The following is a 27,805-nucleotide window of genomic DNA, read 5'->3' as shown; positions in this document are numbered from 1 at the left end:
ATCCCTGCATCCATCCCTGCATCCATCCCTGCATCCCTGCATCCATCCATCCATCCATCCATCCATCCATCCATCCCTGCATCCATCCATCCATCCATCCATCCATCCATCCATCCATCCCTTCATCCACCATCCATCCATTCCTGCATCCATTCCTGAATCTATCCTTGCATCCCTGCATCCATCCATCCATCCATCCATCCATCCATCCATCCATCCATCCATCCATCCATCCATCCCTCCCTGCATCCCTCCCTGCATCCCTGCCCTGCCGGCCGTGCCGCGGCTGCGCTGCCCGCGGTGACATCACCGTGCGCGGACCCCCGCCCGCCGTGCGCGGGGCTGTGCCGGGGGCCGCGGCTGCCGCTCCCGCCGCTCGCCCGCCCCTTCCCTCCCCTCCCCTTCCCTCCCCTCCCCTTCCCTTCCTCCATCCCTCCCTCCCTGCCGGCGGAGCGCCCGCGGCCCGCGCACCTCGGCCTCCCCCGCGGCCCGCAGGGAAGAGGATGGCGGAGAGCGAGGCCGAGACCCCCAGCACGCCCTGCGAGTTCGAGAGCAAGTACTTCGAATACAATGGGGTGCGGCTGCCGCCCTTCTGCCGCGGGAAGATGGAGGAGATCGCCAATTTCCCGGTGAGGGACAGCGACGTCTGGATTGTCACCTATCCCAAATCAGGTAGGCGGGCGGGCGGGCCGGGGCTGCCGCGGCTGCTGGGGCGGCTCCTCCTCCTTCTCCTTCTCCTTCTCGTCCTCCTCCTCTCCCGTCTCGCAGGGCAGCCGGGGCCGGGAGCGGGGGCTGGAGGTGCGGCATGTGGAAGCGAGGCCTGAGCCCCTTCGCAGCCGCGGGTGTGCCCGGGGATGGTGCCCTGCATCCAAGGATGGTGCCCTGTATGCGGGGATGGAGCCCTGTATCCAAGCATGGTACCCCGTGTCCAAGGATGGTACCCTGTATCCCAGGATGGAGTCCTGGGGATGGAACCCTGTGTCCTAGGATGGTACCTGGGTCTGGGCATGGTGCAGTGCCCTGTATGCAAGGATGGTACCCTGTATCCCGGGATGGAGATTTGGGGCCAGGGTGGTGTCCTGTATCCAGAGATTGTGTCCTGTATGCGGGGATGGTGTCCAAGGATGGAGCCCTGGAGCCAGGGTGGTGTCCTGTATCCAGAGATTGTGTCCGGTGTCCGGGGATGGTGTCCGGTGTCCGGGAATGGTGTCTGGTGTCAGGGATGGTGCCCCGTGTCCAGGTGCGGTGCTCCGCGCCCAGCAGCGCAGAGCTGAGAGCCTGTCCCGGGCACGGAGGGGTTCGGGACCCCGTGGGGGACCCAGGGAGGGTGGGTACAGGCCCAGCGCTGCCCCGGTGACCCCGCCTGGGTGATCCCGAGCCGCTGGAGTGTGACGATGCTGCTCCGGGCAGGGAAATCTCGCTCAGCTGCAAAGATGTCGAACGGGGAAGGTCTGTGGCATCAGTGCGAATGTCTGCTCTGCTCTGGTGTCTGCTGCACAGCCTTCCCTCCGTGCTGCGCTCCCGAGGCGGCTGCCCGGATCGCTCTGGGAGAACATGTGCTCCAAGTACGTTCTTGCTGCACTGTCTGAATCGCCAGAAAGGTCTCCTGTTTGCAGTACAAGTTAATGTTTTGTCCAGTAAATGCATCCTTTGGCTGTCGCACACCATTTGGGTGTCTGCTTGTAATGCCATATTTCTTGATTTTCTGTCCTCTCTATTTCCAAGCAAAAATATTTAAAGAGAATTGCCATGAATGTAGGGATAGATAATATGGGAGCTTTGTACCCACCTGATAAAATCAGATGAACTCTTGTAAGTGCATTCTTGAGTGACTTTTTCTCGACAATGGGATGGATGATCTCTTTCTAGGAAATCCAAAGTCCACTGGAGATAACAGATGTCAGCTCTCTAAATGCCAAGATGTTTCAGTATTGTAGGTTTTTGACTTACTTCATTGTTGTGTGAATGGCTAATGTTTTCAATTTCCTGGTGTGCTGCTTCAAGCATGCACATTTCTATAATGTAGCATCTACCATGTTTTTATCATTTCTCAAGCAGTTTCAAGCATTTGTCTTTACATTTTTTTATATTTTGTTACTAACTATACTTTTAAAGACTGGCAAGAGCTTGCTAGATAACGCATTAGATAAGGGAAAATATATAGATGGATAGCCCTCAAAATACTAGGATAAGGAGTAGACAGCTACATTTAAATTGTTCCTTTAAACTGTCCTCTTCGAGATTTATAACATGCAGCACCAACACTATTAAATTCTTTGTGATTTCAGTTTTGAGAATGTGAAGCTACAATGTTCTCGTAAAATTGCACCCCAATTTCATAGTGGCATCTTGTTAAATATCCTCAGACAATCTTAGCCAGCCACAATATCATTAATAGCTGGCAATAGCTTCGTTTGGATGGCTAGACAGTTGGCTGTGGAAAGCCAGCTTGCATAATCATATTTCATTTGCTGTTTTGTGCTTATAGCATCATAATATGAGATCTTTTGGGGCCTCAGTGACAGGGAGCTGCCCACTTAGAAAATGGACATGCTACAAGACGATTTACTGGCAGTCACTGGGAAAAGGAAAAGATGGGTGAGAAATGGGGCACCGAAACTGAAGGTGCAGTATTGTGTGGATGAGCTGGAGGAGCAGCCTTGAGATCAAAATAGGATTTTATTTGCCAGGAAAGAGAATGCTTGCATGGTGGGTAATCTGATGTCCTTGGTGAGGGAATAGGCTCTGGACAATAATAGCATCTTCAAGCTCCACCTTCTTGTAGCCCAAAGCCTTCCAAGACCCTTGGAAGCTTGTTTTGTCAGCTGCTCCTCTGTGGCTTACAGCTGATTAGAGCTTCAGAGGGGCTGCTGGCTAGGGACAGGCATGGGGGCAGAAACTGGGCTTCCCTGGGATGGTTCCCACTGATCCAGCCAAGGTCATGCAGAAATCTACAGCAAAGCCAGGAATTAAATCCAGAAGCCCATTATCCTAACCACAACTTATCTTTCTGCCTCTCAATACTGTTGACAAAGATTTTTCTGATTACTGTACCTAATCAGAATTTTCATGATGTTGCTGTAATGAAAAAATGTAGGTTCACAAAACAGATTTTGTGCACAAAATGCAATTATTTGGGGTTCCTTCAGATATGGTTCTGCTTGTTCTGGTAATATTTAGAGGTAGAACATGGCTGGGACCACTTACTTAGTTTCTGTGAATAAACTGTGTTTGAACAATACTTCAAGAAAGAAAAATGCACCAATGTCGAATAGGTCCAACAGAAAACTTTTTTCTTGTTCCTAAGGAAATCAGCTTTGTGCAGTGTAGCAGCAGCTCTCCATCTGCTCAAACTGTGGAAAATACCCAAACAAGTCTGTGTGCTGGATATGTGAGAGGCCAGAGTCTGTGGCTACAAGCAGAAGGCTCCAGCAGTAGCTGTTGACCACATGGTGGCTTCTCTGGCAAAGAAAATCCACAAGTGGCTCATAGGGCCAAGACTGCTTCAGCTGTCCCAGGAATAGACAATGCTGCTCCAAACATGTGAAATGGAGGTGATGCTTGGAAATAGTTACAGTTATTTGTAAATTGGGAGTGACCCAGGAAGAAGCTGTTTCAATAATGGTAGAAAATCAAATGTACCAGTGGCCTTACTGGCAGTAATGTAATAAGCCTAATGGAAAGTGACTCTGCTTTAATGTGATTTCCACTGACTGATGGCTGAATAATGATATCCCTTATATCTTTAATTATTCTTAGCACCTGTGCCCAATCAATGGTAACAGCTTTTGGGAGCTTCTGGACTATGAGAAACTTTATGCCTAAAACCCAGAGACTAAGATACATTAATGTGTGTCTATGTTTGCACATATGGGAGTACTGTAATTATAGAAAACCTTTTCGGTCATGATGGATAATTTAAAATCAGGTGTGCTACTGAAAAAATGAAGTCAAAAGTTTCATCTTCCACATAACTTTGTCGTGTAGAGGGGGCAGGCTGAGTGGAACATGCAGGTTTGCAGGAGAAAGTGTAACCAGAATGCCATTGTCCATAGTGTTAAATAACTGGAGGTCACACCACAGATAAGATGGAGATGCACTGTTTATAGGGAGCACTGTGCCTCTGTCACAACTTGCACTGAACTCCCTCTCATCCTGTGGATTTCCTGTACCCTACTTGAAAATTCAAATTCTCATCTGTGATCTTAAGCTTCAGAATTAATGGAGAAGCAATTTTTTTCATGGTATTCCCTCAGTCACCGTGCTAAGAGCCAGGTCAGCTGTTTGTAATATCAGTGATTTCAGTGGAATTAAATCAGTCCCTAAAGTGTAGTGTTTAGTTCAGGCTTGCTCAGAGTTTTATTGTGTCTTACAGTGTCACCCTGACTGGCCACATGCTTTCTCAGAAGTGGTGCACAGCAGCTCCCTTAATACCATCATGTGTGTGTTCAAAATGAATGTGTACTTTGCATTCTTGTGTCAAAACCCACAAGTCCATGCTTTTTGCAAAACTGGTAATTTGAGAAAGTGAGCTGTTTACATTAATAATAAAGATCTCTCTCTCCCATGGCGATTATTTTGCCAAATAATCTTTTGGAGATCTGTGTGAAAAATTGTGAATTGTTAGCAAATATCAGCTTCAAGTCCAACCAGCTAATGAGAATTTGCATTTGATACCAGACAATGGGTCGAAAGAGGAAATGTTGCCTTTGGCCTTACCTGTCTGGGGGTGTCTTTCTATAGATTCTCAATTTCCCGTGTAGCACTGGATTTTAGGAACTACCCTTTGGCTGTTAGGGGTATGATGGCTCTAGACCTTTGCCTTAATGATGTGCCAGCAGTGAGTTTATGGGTCATTCCAAGGACAGCTTTCATGTGTATATATTTACTGAGCTCTCCTCTTTGGAATTCTTTCACACTCACTTTGGTGTTATGTGAAGTGAACCAGGAAAGGTCAGTTTGAGTTGTCTATTTTGTAATTTGTTTGAGAGGCTCTGTGTGCACAGGACATGCCTCTGGCAGTGCATTGCATGCACAGGGGATTCCCTGTTCTCCTCCTGTTCTGTGTGCCTCTCCCACTGTGTGCACACCTCTTTTATCCTCCTATTTCTAGCACTCCTGAATCCAACACTTCCTCTTGCTGGGTCACCAGGATGTGCCAGTCCCTTCCCTGGCTGATGGAGGAGCTCTGTCCTTCCTCTCTCTTACTGCCTCTGCATTCTTCCATGGCCCATTTCCATCCCATAATCCCCGTTATGTTCTTCCCATGCAGGGACTCTGAGGTTTTCTTCTGCTATGGGGAAAGAGTTGTTTGATGCATTGACCATTACAGCTATGACAGTGACAACTGTTAAACTGTGGGATACAGAGGGTATAATATAAACAGGAGTTTTTAATCTTTGTCTGATTCCCCAGTAAAAGTAATAGACTGCAGCTCATCAACATCTAAAATATTCTTTGATTAGACTTGGCACACAAAGGGAAAGGAAAAGAGAGGCTTGAACCACTGGAGATGTAGACGTAGGTGATTTTTGTTTGGCTATGAAGCTGGTTTAAGGATTTCTTCTCTTTGGCCTCTTGTTTCTTCCCCTTCCAATGAGCCTTAGCCGTCTGTGGGACCGTGTTATAAAACAGATTGGAAAAATCTTGAGTAAAGAAATACATTACAAAGAAAATGTACCGAGTAAGTATGCCAAAATCTTACTTTGTTTATCTTGTTCAACCCTACTTTTCATGTTTTCCACAGACTGTAAAAATCTCCTGGCAATGAGGTTATATTTACAGGTGAGATTGGTATTACTGTACTTCACAGTAACAGTCTCATTATTCAATATACAGAGTATTATTGCTTGACTAAGTTCACGTGGCTGCAGATACCCAGATGTGCCCAGGTCGAACACTGCTGACAGTCAGTCCTGATTTGCACAGTCATAACTGAGAGGAGAATCAGGCTGAAAGGTTGCCCAAGGATGTTCCTGAGCTGTGGGAGACTGGGCTGGGAGCTGTCAGAGGGACATGTGGCAGCTGCAGTGGATTGCAGAGGTTTCCCTCCTAATGGCAGGTCTGAGTGGCCTTTGTAACAAAGGCTCCTCAGGGGACACAAGCATCCATGTGTGTTAAATTAATTGACTTGCCTTAATTTCCAGTGTTCTCATATGGAACTTCTCCCAGCAGTTTTGTTGGTATTGTTTTGTAACAACAGCTCTGCAGTTGCAAAAGAGTCAGATTCTGCTGTGCTGGATTTATAGTGCTATAACCTCTGCAGAACTTTGTTGCCTTGGGCTTTAAACCATTTTCATTTAAAGAATTAATGCAAATGTTACGGGCCCAGAGGCATGCCTTGAGAAATCATGAGGCTGGCTTAAAAATCAAATTTTTACACAAAATACATTTGGGATTCTTTTCCTTTCACCTCTGATTTTTTAAGCAATATTATGCTCTGTGACATGGAATGATGAGAAACCTCTGTTAGTTTCACGAATCTGGATAAACGAGTTGATATCTTTAAAATCAGAATAGAACATGTAACTTTTTCTCTCTGACAATAACATCACAGTTATTTGTTTTCTTTAAGCAATGTGTGAAGCTCAGATATTGCTCTGTTTTAATGACAGATGAATGTGAATCAATTCCCATACCAGCTGGCCAGAATGAATGGAATTATTTTCCAAACAGGAAGGGAACAGCAAACTGCATTGTGTGATAGAGATATATTGTGTGAGCTGTCTCTTCAGGGACTGATGGACAGGGTCTGTGTTTGAATCTGATTTCGTGCTCTTGGTGACTGAAATCATGTTCCTTCCACCACTGAGAAGAGTAAATACTCCACAGCTTAAGCTCACTCCATCAAGGACCATTCAGGTGCAGAAAGTGACTCCTGTAGATTAATATTTCTGGGGGTTAGAGACACTGGGTTCCTGTGCTTTGAAAATCCTTCTGAAATGGGTCTATCTTTATATATAGCTCAAAATACCTTCAGGTACTGACTCACTCTTAAATGCTGCTAGGCAAAGAAATTATACATAAAACTACCAAAAAATAAGTAATTGAAGACAATGTTTGCCACTGATGCATTTGACTTGATTTCAATGTGAGTAGAATTGAATAAGTCCTTGTGTGCCTCAAACTTGAAATAAAAGCAGAGGAAAAAGATATCTGTGGTTAAGGGAATCTTCTTTTGTTATCTAGATAGCAGTGTTTCTCTTGTGACCCTTTTATCAAACCGGTGAAGAGATGTTACTAGAGGCAGAACAAATGGTTCAGAAGACAAAGAATTCTCCAGTTATCTAATAGGTTTTACTGGGTCTTTTGCAAATGTAGCATAATTGCTTCCCTGCTGTTAAGTAGTGCAAAACTCAAGCTGGTTTTTCTTTTTGTAAACGGGCATAGAAAAAAAAAAAAAAAGAAAAAAGGTTTTACCCTGGGTAAAAAGTGTATTCTGAACTTGTGAAATCATTATTGACTGTATTAAATGATAATGACCTCAAAGACTGAAGAATTAGAAAATTATGTAGATCAGCCAAACCTACCAGTCATTCTCATTTCACGTTAATGTTCATTTGTCACAGTGAAGATATTACTGAAAGGAAGCAAAATGCTTCATTTTTTTAATTCTTATTTTGCAGTCTTATTAAATGAAGGGTTTTCTCTTGTTGGGTACATTAGGGACTCATACACCCCATGCTGAGGAGAAGGAGCCTGTTTTGTCCCAAAAATGCTGCTTTAGAAGCAATTCAAGCTTTGGGACACTGAGCATGCAATGTGACTTTGTGGCTGCAGATGCTGTGACCTGGGATAAATCATATAATCTTTTTGCCTATGTTTTCCACTGGGTGTGTTTCTTCTCTGCCAGAATGTTTCATACATAATGAAAAGTAAGCAGTTCTCATGGGCAAACAGATGTCACCTACCATATATGTTTTTGTAGAGAAACTAGCAAATTGCAGGTCTGAAATGGAATTAAGAATTTCCTCTCGTCCTTTTGCTTGAGCCATGGCAGAAGAGCCCGATCCCCCCCAGCTGTCCCCTCCTGTCAGGGAGTTGTGCAGAGCCAGAAGGTTCCCCCCGAGCCTCCTTTTCTCCAGGCTGAGCCCCTTTCCCAGCTCCCTCAGCCCCTCCTGCTGCTCCAGCCCCTTCCCCAGCTCCGTTCCCTTCCCTGGACACGCTCCAGCCCCTCGGTGTCTTTCTTGTGCTGAGGTTCCCAGCAGTGCCCCAGGATCTGAGGGGTGGCCCCAGCAGTGCCAGCCCAGGGGACAGTCCCTGCCCTGGCCCTGCTGCCACCCCATGGCCGGCACAGCCCAGGTGCCATTGGCCTCTTGGCCACCTGTTGGTGCAAGGCAATGAGAAACAGAGATTAACCAGGCAGCTCAAAGCCTGTTCACTGTTGGCCAGGGTTGCCACAGTAGCACAGAACAGCTGCAGGCATTGCTGAGGCTGGATTGCTCTCTGCATGCAGAGCTGAAATGCACATTAGTAATGATCACTGTCGGTGCTGCTGTGGGATCACCAGTGCTTTCAGTCAGAAAAAGAATCTTCTCTTAAACCATTCTGCTGCAGCACTGTAAACTTGTTGCCTGATATGTTACTGAAACCTCGTAACAGCATTAAAATGATAACAAAGCAGGTCTTTATTGGAAGCTTCCAGGTACCCCTATTGTTATGGGCACATCCAGCATCAGATTTCTACAATTTTTATAAGTTTCACAAATGAACATATCTAACAAATATTGTCCAATTAGAAGAGCAGTAGTTTAGGTAATTTTCCTCCAGGTTCTTCCCTGTTAGAGCTGGTCCAGGGGCTTCTTTGCCCCCTTTCTTGTTGCATCTTCTCAGATTCTGGTTGGAAAACAAAATGTCCTTGAAGGTTCTCCTCTTGTAAACCAGTCTTTCAGGAATGTGTTAGAAGATTATCTTATTACTCCAAAATCTAAGAGAAAGGGTAGGAAAAATACTAGGAGCTATATAACCATGTGTTATCAGTCCAGAAAGCTATGAATATTTGAAAAAATGTATAAAAAGCTAAAATCTTTAGGCATCAAACCCATGGTGATACCGATTGACTGATCCCCTTTTGTACTCCCAAACAGATCTCTTTCCATTTCTGATGCTGAAAAGCAGCAATGGAAAGGGCTGTAGCTGGCTTAAAACTGCAGTCCAGCTAAGTGAGGAGGGACATAGGTACCTTGAGAAGAATGGTTTTGCTTGGGGCAGCTATAATTGGAGTGGGGTTCTGTGTGGGACAAAATGCTTTACTCCCTGACCTTAGACAAGCAATAGCTGACTGGACAGGTTGTGGGTTTTTTATGTATAAGCTGTAGCTACAGCTGTTTCACATTCTATTATTGGTGTGCTGTGCTCTTGAAACTTGACCACCTAAAGTGTGCAAATGCACATTAATGTCTAGGCAGTTTTTAACCAACCATTTTCCTGGAAGGGGTTGAAACTGAGGCAGAGAATTGTATTTTGAGTAGTGACAGACATCTTCTGACATTGCTATATGGGGAGAGGAGTATGTTCACAGCCAAGGGTATGAGATCTGCCCCAACACCAGTGCCTAATAGAGGTGCCCTGTTGTTTCCTGATTTCTGATCCTATCTCAGACAGCAGAGCTCGCAGTGGAACTCTGCATTTACCCACAGACCATATTATGACTGTAGAGCAGAACACAAAGTGATAGAGTTGTCCTGGAAATCAATGGAGCTTAGGGTAACCATGCAGTTCTTTCTGATGTAATAAAGTCCTTGAGCATGATTTTAAGACCCAGTGATTTGTCATTCCAGCAAAGATTTTTCCTGCATTGTTGTCCTTGGTACAGTGTGTGAAAACAAAGGGAAATTAGGTGCAGTGGGAAGACTTTCAGCTGGAGATTGTGAGCTCATGCTGGGGTAATGCATTATGCAATTTAGGCATGTTTTTGGATATGGCCTCTAAGAAGGGGAGGATGGAACTGCCAGAGGATGCAGGAGGGCAGCCTATAGCTGAGATAACAATTTAATGTGCTAGGTTGGCTTTAGACCTGGTCAGCCTTGAATAGATGTGAGAAGGGTGGAAAGAAATGTCATTCTGTCAGAGCAAGCAGGCTTATCTGTTTTTAATATGTTCCTGCACGTTGTATGTTACTTTTTTTGTTTTAGCCTGATGGATGTTGTGCTCTCTTTTATGATGGCAGTGTGTTTGGTTGGTGAGTAGAAACTGGGAGAAAAATTAACCTAAGGATATGGGCAGATGTCTGCTTTTAAAGGTGCCTATGCTGTGTTAGTGCCCTTAGCCTGCTGTTCCTCATTCCTGGCAGAAAAACAGCCCACAGAATATTTTGGGTGGATGCATTCTGGTTTGTCCCAAGCAAAATTTGCTCCGTGAGTTGATGCCAAAAGTAGAAACTCCTTCAGCTAATTTGGCCAATGTGATTTTAAATGGATTGGAGCAGTTTGTGTGAAGTTACTCCATTACTGATGACCCCTGGTGCAAGACAGGATGAGAATCCACAGATATAGACAGCCCAGCTAAAGCTTCAAGAGAAAACAATTCAAGTAAAACAATTTTCGCTTTGAATATCTGATACCAAGAGATGTCTGTAACCAACCAGTAGCTGCTGTCTGTGAAGGACCTGTGACAAAATCCAGGACACCTGGATATGGTGAAGTCATGGATGTTGGGACATGCTTGAAGACACAAATCATGACTCTTCAGTCAGAAGGCAAATGAAGGCAAACTTGTGGCCTGTTGATGTTATTAACCATAGATTTGTGGACCTGACTCTTGTTTCTTAGAGCTGTTAGGGAAATATTTACCCAGCCCTTGCTGCAGGGCATGTGAGGATGTTGTGGGTTATTAACCAGGACAGAAAAGAAAGGCTTTTTGGCTCAGCTCTCCTCAGCAAGAGACCTCTGCCAGCAAGTGACAGATGAATCTCTCTTCTTCAATCGATCTCTGTGGCTGTGGCTTTGGCTGTGCCACAAATCTCCCAGAGAACAGGTCCTGGTGTGTTTTATTTACTATGTTGCTCCAGTTGTAGGTCCCAGCCTGCTCCAAAGGAGGTGTTTTTCTCCCAGCTGGTGTTTGGTGTGGGCAGTAGTGGCCTCTCTGTGTGAGTGGGGCTGCCCCAGCTGTCAGTGCCAGGTCCACTCTGTGGTCTGGGCACTTCTCATCCTGTCCTCTGTTGAGTAGTGAGTGTGCTAATGTAAGGGAGAATCACGACTCAGGCCACTTAAAAAAAAATATAGTACTAATGCATTAGCCAAAAATAGCCCTGCTTTGTAACCAGTTCATTAAAGCAGTGCTTTAGGATACTGTATTGGACATAATAGCAATAATTCTGTGGATAATACGTGTGTGTAAACAGTTCAGTGACAGCGTTTTTACCAAACAGAGAGTAGGTTTTCCTCCTAAATAGAATAAGGTTTTCACAGTGTGCTGTTTATAGCCTCTGGCAAAACATACTCAAAACACAACTCAGAATTAATGGACCCATGTCTGCAGAATTTAGCCTGTTGGTTTTGGTTTAAGAGCTGGTAGCTGCAAGCAGAAAAATAAAATAAATGGATTAGGAAGTCTAAAAGTCTAAGACTGTGCTTGCTGAATGTTGCTGGAAATTGTGTATTTAACACTTCTTTTAAACCCAATCTTAATTTGTCCCCTTTAGTTTCAGAAGTCAGAATTCAGGTTCCTTGTGTCCCACAGACTCCCTTGACAGGTCACTATTGACTATGTGGCATTTATAAAGGCCGTATAAGAGGGACGTTAGTCTTAGAGGACTCAGTCCTTTCTGAAAATTTGGCCCTCTAATAAATATTTGATTGGACAGTAAAAAAAAAATAATGTGGCAATACAACATCACAATTTCAGTCTTTATTCTGAATTCCCAGTCTCATTTAGGAATTGAAGAATTGGAAAGAAGAAGAATTGGAAAATACAGTATGAAGGTGTATTATTTTTATTTTTATTTTTATTTTTATTTTTATTTTTATTTTTATTTTTATTTTTATTTTTATTTTTATTTTTATTTTTATTTTTATTTTTATTTTTATTTTTATTTTTATTTTAAAAACCCTTGGTAATGGAAACCTCTATTCTTAATTCAGGTGGAATTGAATGTGTAGGGGAAGTTCAGCATACAGATCTCAAGAGGAGATACTTTAATGTTTTGGAAATATATTTTTTTTCATTCTAATGGAAAAATCTAATTTTCCCTCTAGTATTGTAGGGTGAGGATGAATCTGTCATACTGACCTGCAGATTTACATTGAAATTAGCCAAGGGGGAATGAGCTTGCAGGCAATTAGAACAATGGTGTGAGGCTCTGCTGTACAACAATTGCAGACCAGTCTGGCAGCTTTAGCAGCCCTCACTTTTAATGAGCACTTACATCTACCAATGCTACAAAAACTTTATGAGTCATAATGGATCTGCTGCACTGGATTAGCCAAAATTTGGTCAAGCACTGGCAGATCAAACGAAGTACAGCTAATTGGGATTGCTAGATTACTAGCATTAGTATTTATTTTACTTTCCCATGTGGTTTCCATACAAGGAGCGAATAAAGGGAATATACCAAAGGCATTTGCATCCTTGGGCTGCATGTTTGTAGCTGATAAGAGAGGAGAAACTGAAAGAAACTACCTCCAAAACTACATAAAGAAGCAAAAATTCACCAGAAATCTTACTGCTTTATATCTGCCCCTTCACTTTGAACACAGCTATCACATCTGGTGACTTCATAGAAGTGCCAGTGTCCAGAAAGAGTTGGGAGAAGCCAGAGAACATCTGCACTAGAGAGTATTTCTCCCTTCCACGGTGGCCAAGTGTGACACTGGTAGACATCTAGCAGGTCGAAGCCAGCAGGAGCAGCTGTGGTGTTTCCAAGCCGTGTCTGTCTGGCTGTGCTCTCCTGACAAGTAGACACAGTGGCCCTGCTCTGACTTTGCTCTTGCTGCTGAGACATTGGCCATGGAAAGGGCACAAAGGAAGAGTTCCCAGTCAAAGTTCTGCTGGCGTGTGGTGGGATTTTTAATGAGTGTGGTCACTGCGCTGCAGAGAGAGAGAAAGGACAGCAACACACACGGACCTCTTTGGGGAAAAAAGGCCAATTTATTGTACAGACAGCCCGTATTTAAAGTGTGTTATGTGCAGCTAGGACAGGACAGGAGCTCACTGGACAATTGGGAAAAACATCCTTGGGACAGCACCTCAGGATGTATCCCACGGGAAAGACACCAGGTGTTAATCTTTATTATGAATTCCACTCTGTTTTTCACCATATTATCACCCTGGGAGACTTCCTCCCTAACTGAAGCTGCAGTCAGCTTGTCAGCCTGGGAATGGAGCTGAGAGTCAGGAGAAATCCAGGCCAGAAAAGAATTTCCAAGCTGTAATTCCCTAGCTCTCTAAATGTGTGTGTCCACAAATGAGTCCTGGTTTCTGTGTGTCATTAGGTAGCCAGGAAAGCACAGTGCATCCCCACCAGCTCCTTCCGGGTATGCAGGGTAGAAATACAGGCTCACAGATAATTAAAAAGATCTCCTAAAGACCTGCAGATTCCGGCTTCTTGCAGCTGTTTCCCACCCCCTCTCTTTCCAGATATTGTGTGATAAACTGGAACACTGTATTCTCCTAAGGTGTTTTATTGACACAGCAGAGGAGCTTGTCAGGAAGAGCATTTCTCAGGTACTTTGCACTGAAGTCCCTCAGATGCTGACTACCTCCATTTTAGGTGGAATTAGATAAGTGTTCATGAATTCCATGTCTGCTTTGGCAAGATGACCTTAGAGGTAGCAGGACGAGCAGTCTTCCTTCTGAATGAAGTGCTGCAGATGGAAGAAGAAAGGATAGAATTGCTGGGAACTTATTAATGTGGCATTTGGTGCCTCATGTCCAAAGGCTGGCAGTTATCCTGTTTTTCAGTGATTATCCTATTGTGTTTATCCTTCTGTACCATCCCAAGTGAGGTGTGCATGTACATGGACAGGTGCTCAGCAGCACAGGGGGGAAGCAGTGAAGATACTGGAGATGCACAACATCCATTGTCTCAGCAGGGCCAGAAATCTGGGGAGTACAGAGAGAGGCTCTGCACACTTTTATTTTCATTTTTTATTTATCTTGCCTCATCTTTTTCTTCTGCCCAACAGGTATCATAATTTTCCTTTACTAAGAAAGTCTCTGTGACATTTAGATCTGGCCAGGTTTTGTGATTGACTGGGATTGCTGGCATTATTCACATAATCTCCTTTGGTAATCTCAGTTTCAGGAATTTACTCTATCTTGCAGCCATGAAATGATGGTTCTTGCAAATGTCCACAGAGATCACTAAGTCAGCTGGGTCAAATGGCAAATTTCTGTGTTTTACACACAGGTGGGGCTGCAGCAGATGACTCACATCCTGTGTAATTTTAATAAATTCTGCTAGCCCAGGTCTGGGCTTGGGCTTTCCATCTTGTGGATAAGTACAGTATCCCACTTTATCTGCCTTCTCAGCCAGATGATGTTCCAGGGGTTGAAGATGTTGCCCTAGCAGCCAGATCTGGAATTTGAGCTGCCTGTTGCTAGGTTAAGTCATTCTTTCTAAACCAAAGGAACATTTAGCTCTGGTACATTTAATTTGAGTTGGTTTAGTCCTAGTAGAGATGTGAGGAGGTCATACATATCTAAATATACATAGAAAAGCTTTTAGATTTTTTTTTTTTTTAATCACATGATGCTTTATTTTGTTCTTTTAAACAGGAAACCAGGTCAATGATAAATTTTTTACCTGGAGCTTTTGGAATCTGTGTGTGTATGTTAAATAATAATTGATTAAGGGTGACAAGTTAAAAAAAATCACTGTTCACTCAAAAGTTAATTCCCTAGTTTTCATTTATATTAAGACCCTGAAATTCTGAAGCACAGTGACTTGAGTGCTAATGTGGGAAAAAATCAGGTTAATACAGTGACTGAGGAAAGAGAAAACGAGCACAGAGTTCATGGCTGAGGGAAATTGAGATCAGAGGTCCTACTGCAGGTGTAGGGAGGAGAAATTCCAGCCTCCTGGATACTCCCAGCATTTCTCCTTCAGCGTGTCACTGGTTTTGATGGAAACGCTTTTAGTTGGAGACTTCTGAGCTTTCCAAACCCCCCACTTTGGATGGGAAATATGTCATTTCCCACCTCTGCAGCTCCCTGTGGATTTGACAGCAATCAGGCCAAGTCTGGTGCACAGGTAAGGCCATGGGGGCTGTGCTCCCTGTCCATCACTTTGAACTTTCCTGGGGGATTTTGTGGGGAGCTGGGAGGGAATGTGCTGCTCTCCCAAAGTTTCAGTGTGGTTCTTCCTCAACCCTGTGGCTCTTCTGTATTCAGCAGCACAATAGAGATGGCAGCTTTTTGCCTAGAGAGCAGCTGAGCAATGAAAAAATAGTTTATTGTGTATCCCCACCGAGTTATTTATTTTCCTTTCATGGAAACAGGGCTGCTGTAACAGCATTTCTCTTTGCAGGTGGAATTGGAAATACTGAAATAAATTACAGGGTGTTTCCGGTCAGAATAAATATTTAATGAGAACAAGGGTTGTGCACATTCAGAGTCACAATGACTGATAATAAAGTACTGTATGAATGTTAATTTTAATGCATAAAAGATATGCTTGAACTTAAAAACGCAGAGATAACAGCCTTGGGGACAAGTGGGTATTAAGTGTGTGACAGCTGTCTCTGTGGGTGATGATAATGTAAAAGTATCTTTTTTTTTTTCCTGTCCCAAATCTTTTTAACTTACCCATCAATCCGTAAGAGAACAGAGGAATCTTGAAGGGCTTGCTGTCCAAAACAATTCTTGGAGGTGTGTGTTCCTTCACATTGTGTCCAGACACTCCTACCATTGGTCTCACTTAACTGTTTCTGTCTCAGATTAAAAAATAACCAGAATAAAGATTCAGTGGGGTTTTTTTTTTTTTTTGTGTTGTGGTTTGTTTGGGTTTTTTTTGTGTTGGAACAACATACAGGATTGGTACAAACGTGCCTGTTTGTGTGTACTACCTTGTTAGTTAACATGAATTAACTAGTGGCTGTTACAAGTGACTTGCAATTCACAAATTATTTTCAATTCCAAATGGTCATGATCTCAGAGTTTACAGGTCATAATTTACATTCCAAGGACTGGGCTGCAGGAGCAGGCTTGGGCTTTGTAACCAGTTCTGGAACCATTACTTGTTCCTTTAGGCAACACGAGAGAGTGAATAAATCCTGGTCTCATTTCCCTTAGTGCTCACAACTCTTAAATAATGGGTCTGTCTTTTGCAGTTTCCAGGGTGTCCCACACCCTTGAGACTTTCCATCTAAACTGTGGGGTCCCTCCCCTGGCTTGCTGTGATCTGTCCCCATTCTATTCCTCCATCTCACCAAGAGCCTTTCTCTTCATAACCCTCTGTGAAATATCTCTGTTTTGACATATTATATTGGTATTATTTAGATATTATAGAAGACCCTCTGTTTTGAGGGTTCCCTACCTGCCTGAAGGTAAAGTCACTTTGAAACAGTTTCCCTGTCCAAAAGTCTAATTGAAGTACCTATTAATTTTCCAAAGTGCAGCCACTGGCCATGATATCTAATGGTTGCTTTGTAAATGTCCTCAGAGTGGGGAGGGATGAGTAATTGAGGCTTCTGAAGCTTGTGACTGACTCACTGTGCATGGATGTGTTTGGGGCTTTGTCCACTCCATAACCTGGAGGCATAAATAGACTCAAATCATTGCATAACAGGGGCCTTGCCTGCAATTGAGAATAAAGGTCTCTCAGCACAGCCACTAATGCATTTTGTGAACTTGGATGACCTCTGTTTGCCTCATTTTTTAGTTTCTGAAATGGAAATAGCACTGTTTTGCCAAGGTAACATTTACAGAGGTGAAACCTTTTGTTAAATGCTTTGCAACTCACAAGTTAAGTGACTTGGAGACAAAAGTGTACTTAAATTGTTACTGAAGAAAAAAAATTTCAGGTCTTTTGCATGAAAGACCTACATTTAAAATAAAACTAAGAGAGCTGACATACTACATTAAAACAGTAGTAATAGACTTAGCTCACAGCAGACTGTTGAGGACAAAAGTTGCCATTATTTCTGTGTTTAGGTCTCCCTTCATATGGTTGTGTTTAGATAAGAGCTGTAATACAATCTGTTCTCTTTCATTGTTTGGTTCATGCAGGCACAGGCTTGCTGCAGGAAGTGGTGTATCTAGTGAGTCAGGGAGCTGATCCAGATGAGATTGGACTAATGAATATAGATGAGCAACTTCCAGTCCTAGAGTACCCTCAGCCCGGTCTGGACATCATCAAGGTACAATTTATTGCAAAGAAACTCTTCCAGCATTTGGGTGTCTTTTTCCTCAGTTCCATGTTTATTACTTCATTTCATCCAGTGTCCTTCTCCTTTTCATCACTGGACGTGTTCAGAATGTTGCAATGATTCACAGTGTTATTAGGTTGTTTTAAATTGCTTTTCTTAAGCTTCATTGTGTTCTGTTTAATATTTTAAATGTGTCTCCATGTCCTAAATATCTTGGCAGTGGGTTTTCTGAATCAAAGTTCCAGGCCTCTTTTGCTTATGTAAACAGGAGCTGGCCAAATGAGGCAAATTTGCTTTGATTCCTTCCCTGAATTTGTGAAAGAAGAACTTAAAATGCAGATATCCATGCATTTGTATTCCAGCTGCTCTGAATTTACACATCTCAGTCTTTAGATCCACAGATCCTGGCTCTCTGTAGACACTGAGGGTGTAGTTTGAGGGGCCTGGAATATCCTGCATGAAAATCCCACTGTATCCTTTGGAGTCCAGCTGCATGGCACATTAAGTGTGATCTTGGAATTATTAGGAAAACTACACAGGGCCATCCTGTAACAGCTGCAGTGCTGCTTGGACTGAGAAAGCTGAGGCTGGCAGGGATGGAATTAAGCTGCTTGTGGTCAATTTGCAGCCTCAGCCTACTTTAGGCTGAGAGTATTTAGAGGTCAGAGATTGCTCTTCTTTTTCATCTAATCCAGCGAGACCTCAGTGCTACCCTGCTGCAAAAAAGTGGTGGCAATAGTAAGAGGTTTAGTTTGAGATTACACATTCTTATCTATGCCACGTGCTAGCAGCTTCATTCAAGATGGATTTATTCCATTTTTAATAGCAGAGCATGATTTATGTCATGAGACAATTTGGTATCAAATTACAGAAAAAAATTGTTTGAAAGATGTTTGCATATTCAGATGAACCTTTGGGCCTAATTCTGAGGATAAAATAAAATGCAAGGGTAAAATTTGGAAGAAGTTAGGGATGTTTTCAGAGCTTCTAATATTTTTCAGGAATTTTTAGTGGAGGCATCACTGGAAATATGGATCTTCAACTGTTATATCCTCTTTCTGAGAAGGTCCTGCAAATGGAAGTACTTTGAAAACAAAAGGGATAAAACCCCGAAATTACAAAATTCCAACACGTTATCCAACCTTTTGATATTTAAAAAACAGATATAACTCTCTGACCTGATTTTGAGTCCCAAACTCCTGTTGATTTTAGGAAGTGAATTTGTGAATGGAAGTCAGTGTAGTAGAGGGCCTCAAGTGTGACAGTTCAGGACAGCTCAGGATGTGCCCTGGAGCAGAGCTCAATGGGAAATGATTCTCTGTGCTCTATTTTAGGAGCTGACATCCCCTCGCCTCATCAAAAGCCACCTGCCCTATCGGTTTTTGCCTTCAGACCTCCACAACGGCAACTCAAAGGTGAAAATGAGCTCGTGTTTGTTTGAACTCTGCTGGCAGCAGTTGTGTGAGTGCTTTGGGATGAGGAGAAAGCTTTCAATAAGATGATTTTCCCCCCATCACAGGTAATATACATGGCTCGAAACCCCAAAGACCTGGTGGTGTCTTATTACCAGTTCCACCGCTCCCTAAGGACCATGAGCTACAGAGGAACGTTTCAGGAGTTCTGCAGAAGGTTTATGAATGACAAGTGTAAGGAGCTGTTCTCTCTGCACACATTTATTTTCATCTCTGCTTTCCTTCTGCAAGTACAGAAGTGAGCTGGATAAAGGTGCATTTGTTTTGCATATACAGCAAGGAAGTTGCTATGGATAGCACTGCGGGGATTGAGATTTGTCCATGCAAACTATGAGCTGTGCTTTTTGCAAATATTTGCCTTACAGTATTTGACCCCCTGGGTTCAGCAGTTTTCCACCTGAACCAGAGCAAAACTCTGGTCTGCTCCTCTAAAATTCAGTTTGCAGGCTGCCAGGTACCTCCTAAGAAATGGTGAATGCTCCCAGCATCATTTGATTTCAGTTATTCCTCACTATCAGCTGTTCTCAGAAGTGTATCTGGTCTCAGGTTTAGGGTTATTTTCCTGGTAATTCCTTCAATATTTAAATTACAGCCAAAACCTCAAGGTTTCTCCCTTGCAATTTAGCACAAAATTCTCTAGTTTGCATGGGCCTGATCTGGAGTGCACCAGTGAGCTCAAGTGAGACCCCGTGAGAAGGCAGATGCAAATGCCTGAAAGATGCAGCTCTGTGAGGAGAGTGCAATAACCAAGGGATTGCCACACTCTCTAGCTGAGGAAGAGAAAAAAAATCCTGCTGCCTTTTATTTCTCTGCATTATCTCCTCTGACAACTTAATGTGACACTAAGAATTCACCAGGTGCCTTGAGCTCTGAGAGCAGGATCTCTTCTAGATCCAGAGCAGCAAACCTGGAATTTAGGGGGGGGAACTGATGCTGAAGGAGCTGTGTAATACCAAAGGGAAGAAAAAAGTAAAGCCTACCAATGGAAGTTATTTAACAGGCCTTAAAAAACCTTTGCTGCTCTTTATCCTGCAAGCTTGAGCAGGATAAATGCTCTCCTCCCATTCCAGCCCACCTTCAGTTTTCCATTTGCATTCCCTGAGAATTCAGTGTTTGTCTGTAGCCTCTGATCAGGAACTTCTAGACCAGAGACATAAGAAAAACACGTTAGGAGGTCCTCTAAGATAGAAAGGTCTCTTTTCCATGTGAGTATCCCAAGAGTTATTTGTCTCTTTATCTTTAGCAGCCACCTGACTTCATCACAACCTCCCAGAGCCAGTAAAACACCACAGCATGTTCTGAGGCCATAATTGTGCAAATGGGATGTTTACAATACAGTAAATTTAGCATTTAGCTGGGTGTTTACATCTCAGCAGGATCCTGGAAACATGTCCAGGGGACAAAGAGATCAGTGTCATAGGAAAACAATTTCATTCAACTGACCAATTTTCAAATTTTATAAAGGCACTAAGATTTCATTTTTGTTATTCCCATTCCATGAGAAATGGATGCATGAAGGTAATACAGCAGTGTTCCAGTTACCAGAATGAAACAATTCTTCTTCAAAGAGAAAAGACGGCTTCAAAATACAAACCTGAGAAGTTGGTTTTGAAATTTTTCTATAGCTCCTTTGCTGAAAAGATAAAATTGACCAAAAAAACATTGGGAAAGAATTGGAAATCTCCTTATTTGCTTAACTTCTACCTTAATTAGGCAGAAGTTCTTCTTATTTGCCTAACTTCTACCTTAATTAATTACGTAATGTGAAGTACTTTTAGTCACTGGTAACAGAAAAATGCAGAATGCATTTCTCTTGGGGTTGTCTTCTAATATTGGCAAAAGAAGAGATTCTTGAATCTCTGGTTGAAGAAACTTCTGGTGGAGACATAAAAATTGACTGAAATCAGTGTAAATGTGGACTTAATCAGAGAACTGGAAAACAAATGAGTAAAGTTTTGAGGGGAGGATGAGGTCTCCCATGACATGGGTCAAAGTGAGACACTGCTCTCCTGGGGCTATGAACCACTTCAGTTATTTCATTTTTCTTTTCTTTTCCTTTTTGAAAACGGCTTAATAACCAAAGTGTTCATTTTCCTCATGCCAATCATAATGTTTTTGTAGTAGGATATGGTTCGTGGTTTGAACACGTGCAAGAGTTTTGGGAGCACCACATGGATGCCAATGTACTTTTCCTCAAGTATGAAGATATGCATAAGGTAGGTTAGATGCAGCAAAATGGTATTTTAATCACATTTAGCATCCTGGCTTTTAAAAAACATAAACCACAAAATTACATTCTTATATCAGTATTGGGCTCCCTAATGCCTGATACCATTTTTAAAGCATTGGCTTTAAAAATTCAGTTGCATCTATGGACTTTTGGCATTTTCATATCCATATTAATTTTCTGGGGAGTCTGCTTGCATCTACAGGCACTGAACTACTTGCAGAGAAGGCAGTGATGTGAAACTGTTCAGTACTTGCTACACTCAGCCCTGGCCATTCATTTAAAAGAAATGTCTTGTTGTATGTGCTGTATCAATGAGGGAAAAAATATATAATCATTATTTTGTCCTATGTATTTTGCATTTATCATGACTATTTCACTTTTATTGTGATTATTACTGCTTTCTGTGAAACAAATCTGAAAATAATGAGGGTATTATGTAGCATAAGGTGGATATAATTATTAAGGCCTTATGGTATGCTGGCTAAGAAATCCACTTAAATCAGAAATCTAAGTGGAAATATTACGTATTTCTTATTGCAGTAATATCTTTTTGAGAGCTAATGAAAATACTTCAGAATGTTTATTTGACTGGAAAACTAATGCAAATATATGAAAAATCCAGTTCCTGTTTCTAAACCTGTAAAAAGAAAAAAATCAGAACAAGACTCAATAAAACTGGGTAAATTATAATTCCAGCTTTACTGAGCCTTCTGATAGAGTGTGATTTTAAAAGAAGGTGTAATACAATCAGAGCAACTAAAGTTTAGGCAAAACTATTTCAATCCCATGGTTTTGAATAATTAATGTATTCCTAGCTGTGCTCACCAGCTGGTGGCATCACAGCATCCTTCTGCTTCCTGATAAATATTACTATTTTGTCCTTGCAACTCATACTGAGGAGCCCTGGAATTCTGGAGATGTAAATTCATGGTTATTCTCAGAGGCCACCTCCCCACATCCTCCCCATCTACATGAATGCAGTCCCAGAAGCTGACAAAGGAAGAAGGGCTCTCCTAACATTTTTAGTCATTTATTTGACTAAGGTAAAAATCAAAGTAACTTTTAGATCCTCTGAAATGCACTGGTATTCCAACGGGATCAGTTAAGGGTGGGATGTTCTCTGAAGTGGGAAACATCACAATTACTTTCCAGTTGTTCCCTGTTCCAACACCTGAAGGTTACATGGCCATGATTTCTGCCAACCTGCCTTACTCTAATTACTCAGAGTGTGTTTCTTTTCTGCAAATTGGAAGGTGACAGAACTTCAAGGCAGTGGTGTTTCTACAATTTCTGCACTTGGATTTTTCACACTCGCTGGGGTATAACTTACTTTGAAATATTTAAACTCATTAAAAATGTGATTTTAAATATTGTGAAATAACCCGGGTTTTAAATGCTCTCTTACAGGACCTAGCAACAATGGTTGAGCAGCTGGTGAGGTTCTTAGGAGTTTCTTATGACAAAGCACAGTTGGAAACCATGGTGGAACACTGCCATCAACTCATTGATCAGTGCTGTAATGCAGAGGCTCTTCCTGTTGGCAGGGGTATGTTTAAAACCCACAGCAAAACTCTTCTTGGAGAAGTTGCAAGAAGCAGCTTAGTTACCCCCAGGGTGTGTTAGATATTGGCAAAATATTGCCATGTAAAGGATGGGAGGGAGCTGACTGTTGGTGCAATTTGGGGGCTGGGTTGTTTTCAAATCAGGTTAGGTAGAAGTGACTGAAAAGGATGGAAGAATCTGAGATTACCAGAGTAATTTCGAATCACTCCATCACAGAGTCTTTGTCTTGCTTTGATGGATTCAGCTCTTCGTGCTGAGAGCTCTGCACTGCTCCTTCTGACCTTTGGCAGGCCACAGCCCACACCATCTCAGTTTATCCTGGCCTGAGCCCTGGGGTTTAAGTAGGTCAGGTTTTCTAGAATAGCAGATATTTCTAATTTGGAAGGCATAAAATTACAAGGAACCACAGCTTCCCTTATAAGCTTTTTTATTTTCTTTTTCTACCTCAGCTCTTTAAGATGCATTTATCTTCTACATGTTCATTCTGGTGAGATTCTTTCTCTGGGAACCTGAAGGTGCCATGTGATCTGTTGATGCATCTGTCCTTTGATAAGAAATCAGGTCCTTTCAGTTGCCCTTGAGAAGCATAAGGGTGAACTTAGGCTCAGTCAAATTATTTTCTGTGGGCTGCTCTATGTCACTTTTAAAAACGAGGGAACCAGGTTAAGATGATCAGTTCCTATGTTATCCCACCATATGCCTTATCTAAATAGAAAATCACTTCGTGCACTAATTTAATCTAGTTCTGTTTGGAACTTTCCCTTGTTTTCCACCCATAGCACTTTATGGTACAGCATCACACGTGAAGCACATGTTTATCATGACCACAAAGTTTCTCAGAGGAATAGATTTACAGGTTATTGTCCCTTACCCAGGGATTATGACAGGAATACTTTGGTCTTAGATTTCTGTGTGTAGGAGCCCTTTCCATACTACCACTTTCAACCACCCTTCATGTGAGCTACAAATTATACCAGCTGCAATTTTAATAAGTATTTTCAAATCTCTGATGAAAATGCCAAATATTACTGGTCCCTCTTGACTACTAATTCTGTGTTAGCTGGTTATTTATTCAATTATCATACATTTGGTTGGGACATCCCAAGGTCCTTGGATGAGGTGCTCGTGTGAGTGCAAGGCTTTACAAACAGCAGAGTTGTGTTCTCCTTGTTGGCCCACATGGACCTTCTTATTTCTACAGTTTACAAATGTTTCAGAAAGAAGCCTTCATGTTGTAATAGAGAGGAAGGGAGCTACAGTATTTAATGTGATACTTTGTCATTTGTTCGCTGTGTGCTTTTTAGTACAAATATCCTTATTTTGAATTTCTTTTCTTTGCTGTCTTTGGCTTTTACAATATTTTGTTACTCCAGAATGTAGCTTCATTAGCAGTGCTTTGTTCCTTCTCTGTTTGTTTCTGTGACAAAGAATGGTGGCAATGACATGACAGCTGATTGTAATTTGTTTCAAATATTTTAATTTGTCATTAGTTACATTTACTTTATTATTTTACTTTATTTTAGTTCTTCATTTTTTTTTTCTTTTAGCACATTGATCTTTACTCTGAAGATAACCCTGAACTGCTGTGAAAGCAGAGCAATGATTAGATATGTTACTTGTATTTGACTCTTATCACATCATAATTTACGCAGTTGCATGATTCAAATCATAAACCAGGTGGGTGACTTTTTGACAAGCTATCAATTCATATGGTAAAAAGGAAAACAAATTGTTACAAATAATCCACTGTGTGTGTATGTCATTTGTAAAACTTGTCATTTGTCCATACATGTTTTTAGGGAGACTCAGAAATAAAAGGATCTTCTTTACCAAGCAGAGGAAGAAAATATTTTATTATCATTGTTGAATGGGAAATACAGGGTTTTGTGTTTCATGCTGTAGATTTTGCAGTAATAGTTGCCAGAGCAAAATTTAACTTAGTATCAGATGTTTATGATTGTAACATTCCTTAATTCATTTTTTAAAAACACATGAGAAATTTGATGAAAACAATAAATGGCATTTTCAGTGTCAGGTTTTTCTGGTCTTTGGATCCTGAAAAAAAAACAGGACACTTTCATACCTTCAGGAGTTTTAGGAAAGCCATGATTTCATTAAAATGGCCTTTGCCACACATGCTATACCATCATGTTAATAAGTAATATGTAGATGTTGCAGACAGTTTTGTCTTTGGTCTCAACTATAAAGTTGCTGCATAAAAGCAATGGTAATTGAATTAAATGGGTATTCTTCTTGAGCATCAAATGCATAATTAAGCTCCCTGCATGTAGCTTTGTTCTTGCTGTTACGATTAAACTCGGGTAGCACAGTCCCAATTCTCCTTTCATTTATTCCAGTTGAACAAGTCTGGATTTTGTCTTTATCTCCAGCATAAATGAGAAGCGAATTGAGCCTCTCAGTCTGAGTATTCCTTCAGGCTTATTCAGCCACAACTAACCCCGGCTGACTTTGAGTTAAATATATTTTGGGGAGCATTGAAATAGTTGTTAAGGGGGCTGCTGCCTTTGGCTGGTAAGTTCAGCAGGGTCACCAGGTCATGTTATTGGTTGGGTTCCATAGATTAATTCATATGAAGAATGTGTTCAGTGTCCATATTTTGCATCCTCCAAAAGCTTCCTATTCCTCATGTTCAAAATTAAAATGCCAGTGGCACAACTTGAGTGCATGGCATTTGTTCTCTTTCATAGACAGAAACTCATATTTAACAAACAAATCTCTCCATGCTGAGAAATGGAAATTCATCTGTTGGATTTATCTCCAGACACAAAATAATAGAAATTAGCAATGAAAATACTACACTTCAGTAGTCAGTTTTATACCCCACATTCCCTGTACCTTTTGGACAGTTCTCTAAGCAGTGGGTGCTGGAGGCACAGTGATTGTGAAATGTGTTGTTATCTGTTGGAGTTATTAAAAGCCATAGCTTGCACTGAAAGCAGAAATCTACATTTAAGTGAACACCCAACCCAAAATCTCTGATCATTTCTGATTAAGGCCAGAGTAAAAGTCTCGCAGAAATCTGAATTTTTCCTGTGTAACCCTGGGCTGGTGCAGCTGGTGACATATGTGGTTTTATTTGAAGGCTTTGCAAGGGTGGTGCCAGAGTAATTGGGTGAGACAGTGAACAGCCTTAGGTCTCATTAAGCTTTCAGAGAAAGCCCAGACTGATCAGAATCTCCCAGCTGATACTTGGTGCCCTGCACAATTAGACTGTGGGTATCTGGTGTCCTGTTACATCCTCTCTCTGACTTGTGTTCTTTCTCTGTTTCAGGACGAGTTGGGCTATGGAAAGACATCTTCACTGTTTCAATGAATGAGAAATTTGATTTAGTTTATAAACAGAAGATGGGAAAATGTGACCTCACATTCGATTTTTATTTATAAGAAATGCATGCATATGATATCCAGATATAGCTAGAAGTGCTTTATGCATTCATTTATTACCTGCTGGACAAACTACTGTAGCTATTATGTGTAATAAGATTTAAAGAAAGAAAAACAATCTAAGTAAACCATATCAGATGCAATTATCTTTGATCCTGTACAGCTGTTTATCTTCTAGTATTTAAGTCCTTTGTCCACATGCAAGGACTTCCCAGACAATACTAGAACATTCAGCTGTTATGGAATGTATTATATACGTATAAGGTATGTATCATATATGCAACTAGAATGTACACCTTTTCAGCCCCACATTGATTATTTAATGTGTTTTATAAAAGCTTGTCACTAGAACCTAAATAAACATCCGTAAACCAAATAAAAATTTATTTCTGAGGGAAACAAGTAACAGGCCAAAACAGTATGCTAGAATGATCTCAGGGGTTAATTGTCACATTTATTTTTATAGCAGGTATAACCAAGAATAAATAAATCCCATTCCAAAATAGGAACTGACCCAAGTGGGGTTCACATTAGGTTCTGCACACCCTTATCTGTGTGATTTGAGTAGGTTCTGTGCACTGGCACACTCTGTGAGGCAGGGCTTGTTGTGATTTACAGCTCTGGTTGTCAGCCTGGTCCCAGGTCCCACCCATGCCTTTATGGAGACAGCTCAGAGCTGGCTTCCTGATGGAGGCATCCAGCTCCATGCCCAGGGACAGCAGAGAGAAGATTCTCGAGCTCTCAGCTCTAGGTCACTCACTCAAAATGGGGCTTAAAAGCCAGGAACCTGGTGCAGGGATTTTCCTGAAGAATCAGTGCAGCCCATATCACTCTGCAGTGTGAATTTCTCCCTTTTGGGGCAGCCCCAGGAGCTAAGGTGCTGGGTAAGCTCCAGTTCCACTAAAAGGTGAGGGCACTGTTTATGGGCTGTTCTCCTGGACTCCACCAGACCTAAGGGGAAGATCTGTGCCAGTGTAAAGCAGGCAAAGGGAGCTGAGCAGCCGAGGAAGAGAGGTGATGGATATGCCAGCAGGTGGGAGTATTGCACAAATATCCATGCACAATAAGTTCCAGGAATTGTTAGCCATGACTGATCTGGATTATAATCAGGATTCAAGTTTATTTCTCTTATCTTTTTTTAGCCTTTACACAAACAGCCTGAAGCAGGCTACTATCACTACAGAACTCTCCCAAATTATTTTATTATTCCATAATGTAATGACATCTATGCTTTTTAGGTTCTCAGCTGCAGGAGGCCCATTTTTGCTAGTCAAATGTTCAGGCTCACCAAAAACTGTGAGGAAGGACTAGTTTTTAGTGTTTCAGTTCTGTTGGGAAACTGTCAGTTCAGCACTGGCAAGTGGTGTAGCATGATGTGGCTTGACAGCACTTTTACTTGTATATTTGTGAGTGAAAATGCTTTCAGTGAAATTTTATTTCTATTTTTATATTTTTAGTACTGTATGAATATTAAGCACTACACATTATTCTTCTGTGCTTGCTTGCTTACTGAATAAAAGATGTGTTCTGTGCTTTGTGGCTGCTCATTTTCTAGACCTCCCACTCAGGCCAGGTGGTCTTTGCAGGCAAACTACAACAAACTGAGGAACACAGGAGGAGAATTCCCTCTTGCTGCAGAGGAAGACAAAATTCCCCCACAGTTCCTGCAGATTAGAGGCAGAAGAAAATTTCATTAGCACAAAAAAATCTACTTAAGTCACTTAATCCTGAGGATGTACAAGTAATACAACCTAACATTTCTGAAGGCACCAGGGAATCCTGCTCGGGTTCCCAGAGCCACTTTGCTGCAGCCCATGCCAAAAGCCAGG

At 42.0% G+C, this 27,805-nt stretch overlaps 1 protein-coding gene across 2 annotated transcripts; it reads left to right on the top strand.

Moving 5' to 3' along the window:
• The first annotated feature begins 468 nt into the window (after positions 1–468).
• SULT4A1 (sulfotransferase family 4A member 1) lies at positions 469–27,508 on the top strand. 2 transcript variants are annotated; one of them, XR_015803674.1, is made up of 8 exons: positions 469–672; positions 17,167–17,297; positions 18,641–18,721; positions 18,826–18,952; positions 20,900–20,994; positions 22,416–22,554; positions 24,119–24,248; positions 25,864–27,508. XR_015803674.1 is itself a non-coding variant. In XM_014879254.2 (7 exons), the coding sequence occupies exons 1-7, from the start codon at positions 504–506 to the stop codon at positions 25,974–25,976; spliced, it is 855 nt and encodes a 284-aa protein (XP_014734740.1). In that variant the 5' UTR covers positions 469–503; the 3' UTR covers positions 25,977–27,508. The 2 variants fall into 2 exon arrangements, 1 of the variants encoding a protein (XP_014734740.1); XM_014879254.2 differs by lacking the exon at positions 24,119–24,248.
• The last annotated feature ends 297 nt before the right edge of the window (positions 27,509–27,805 follow it).

The sequence above is a fragment of the Sturnus vulgaris genome, chromosome 5, assembly GCF_052056855.1.
Source record: "Sturnus vulgaris isolate bStuVul1 chromosome 5, bStuVul1.hap1, whole genome shotgun sequence".
In the NCBI taxonomy this organism is placed as follows: domain Eukaryota; kingdom Metazoa; phylum Chordata; class Aves; order Passeriformes; family Sturnidae; genus Sturnus; species Sturnus vulgaris.
Note: the sequence above shows the minus strand (reverse complement) of the source record. Positions and strands in the feature narration are given on the sequence as shown.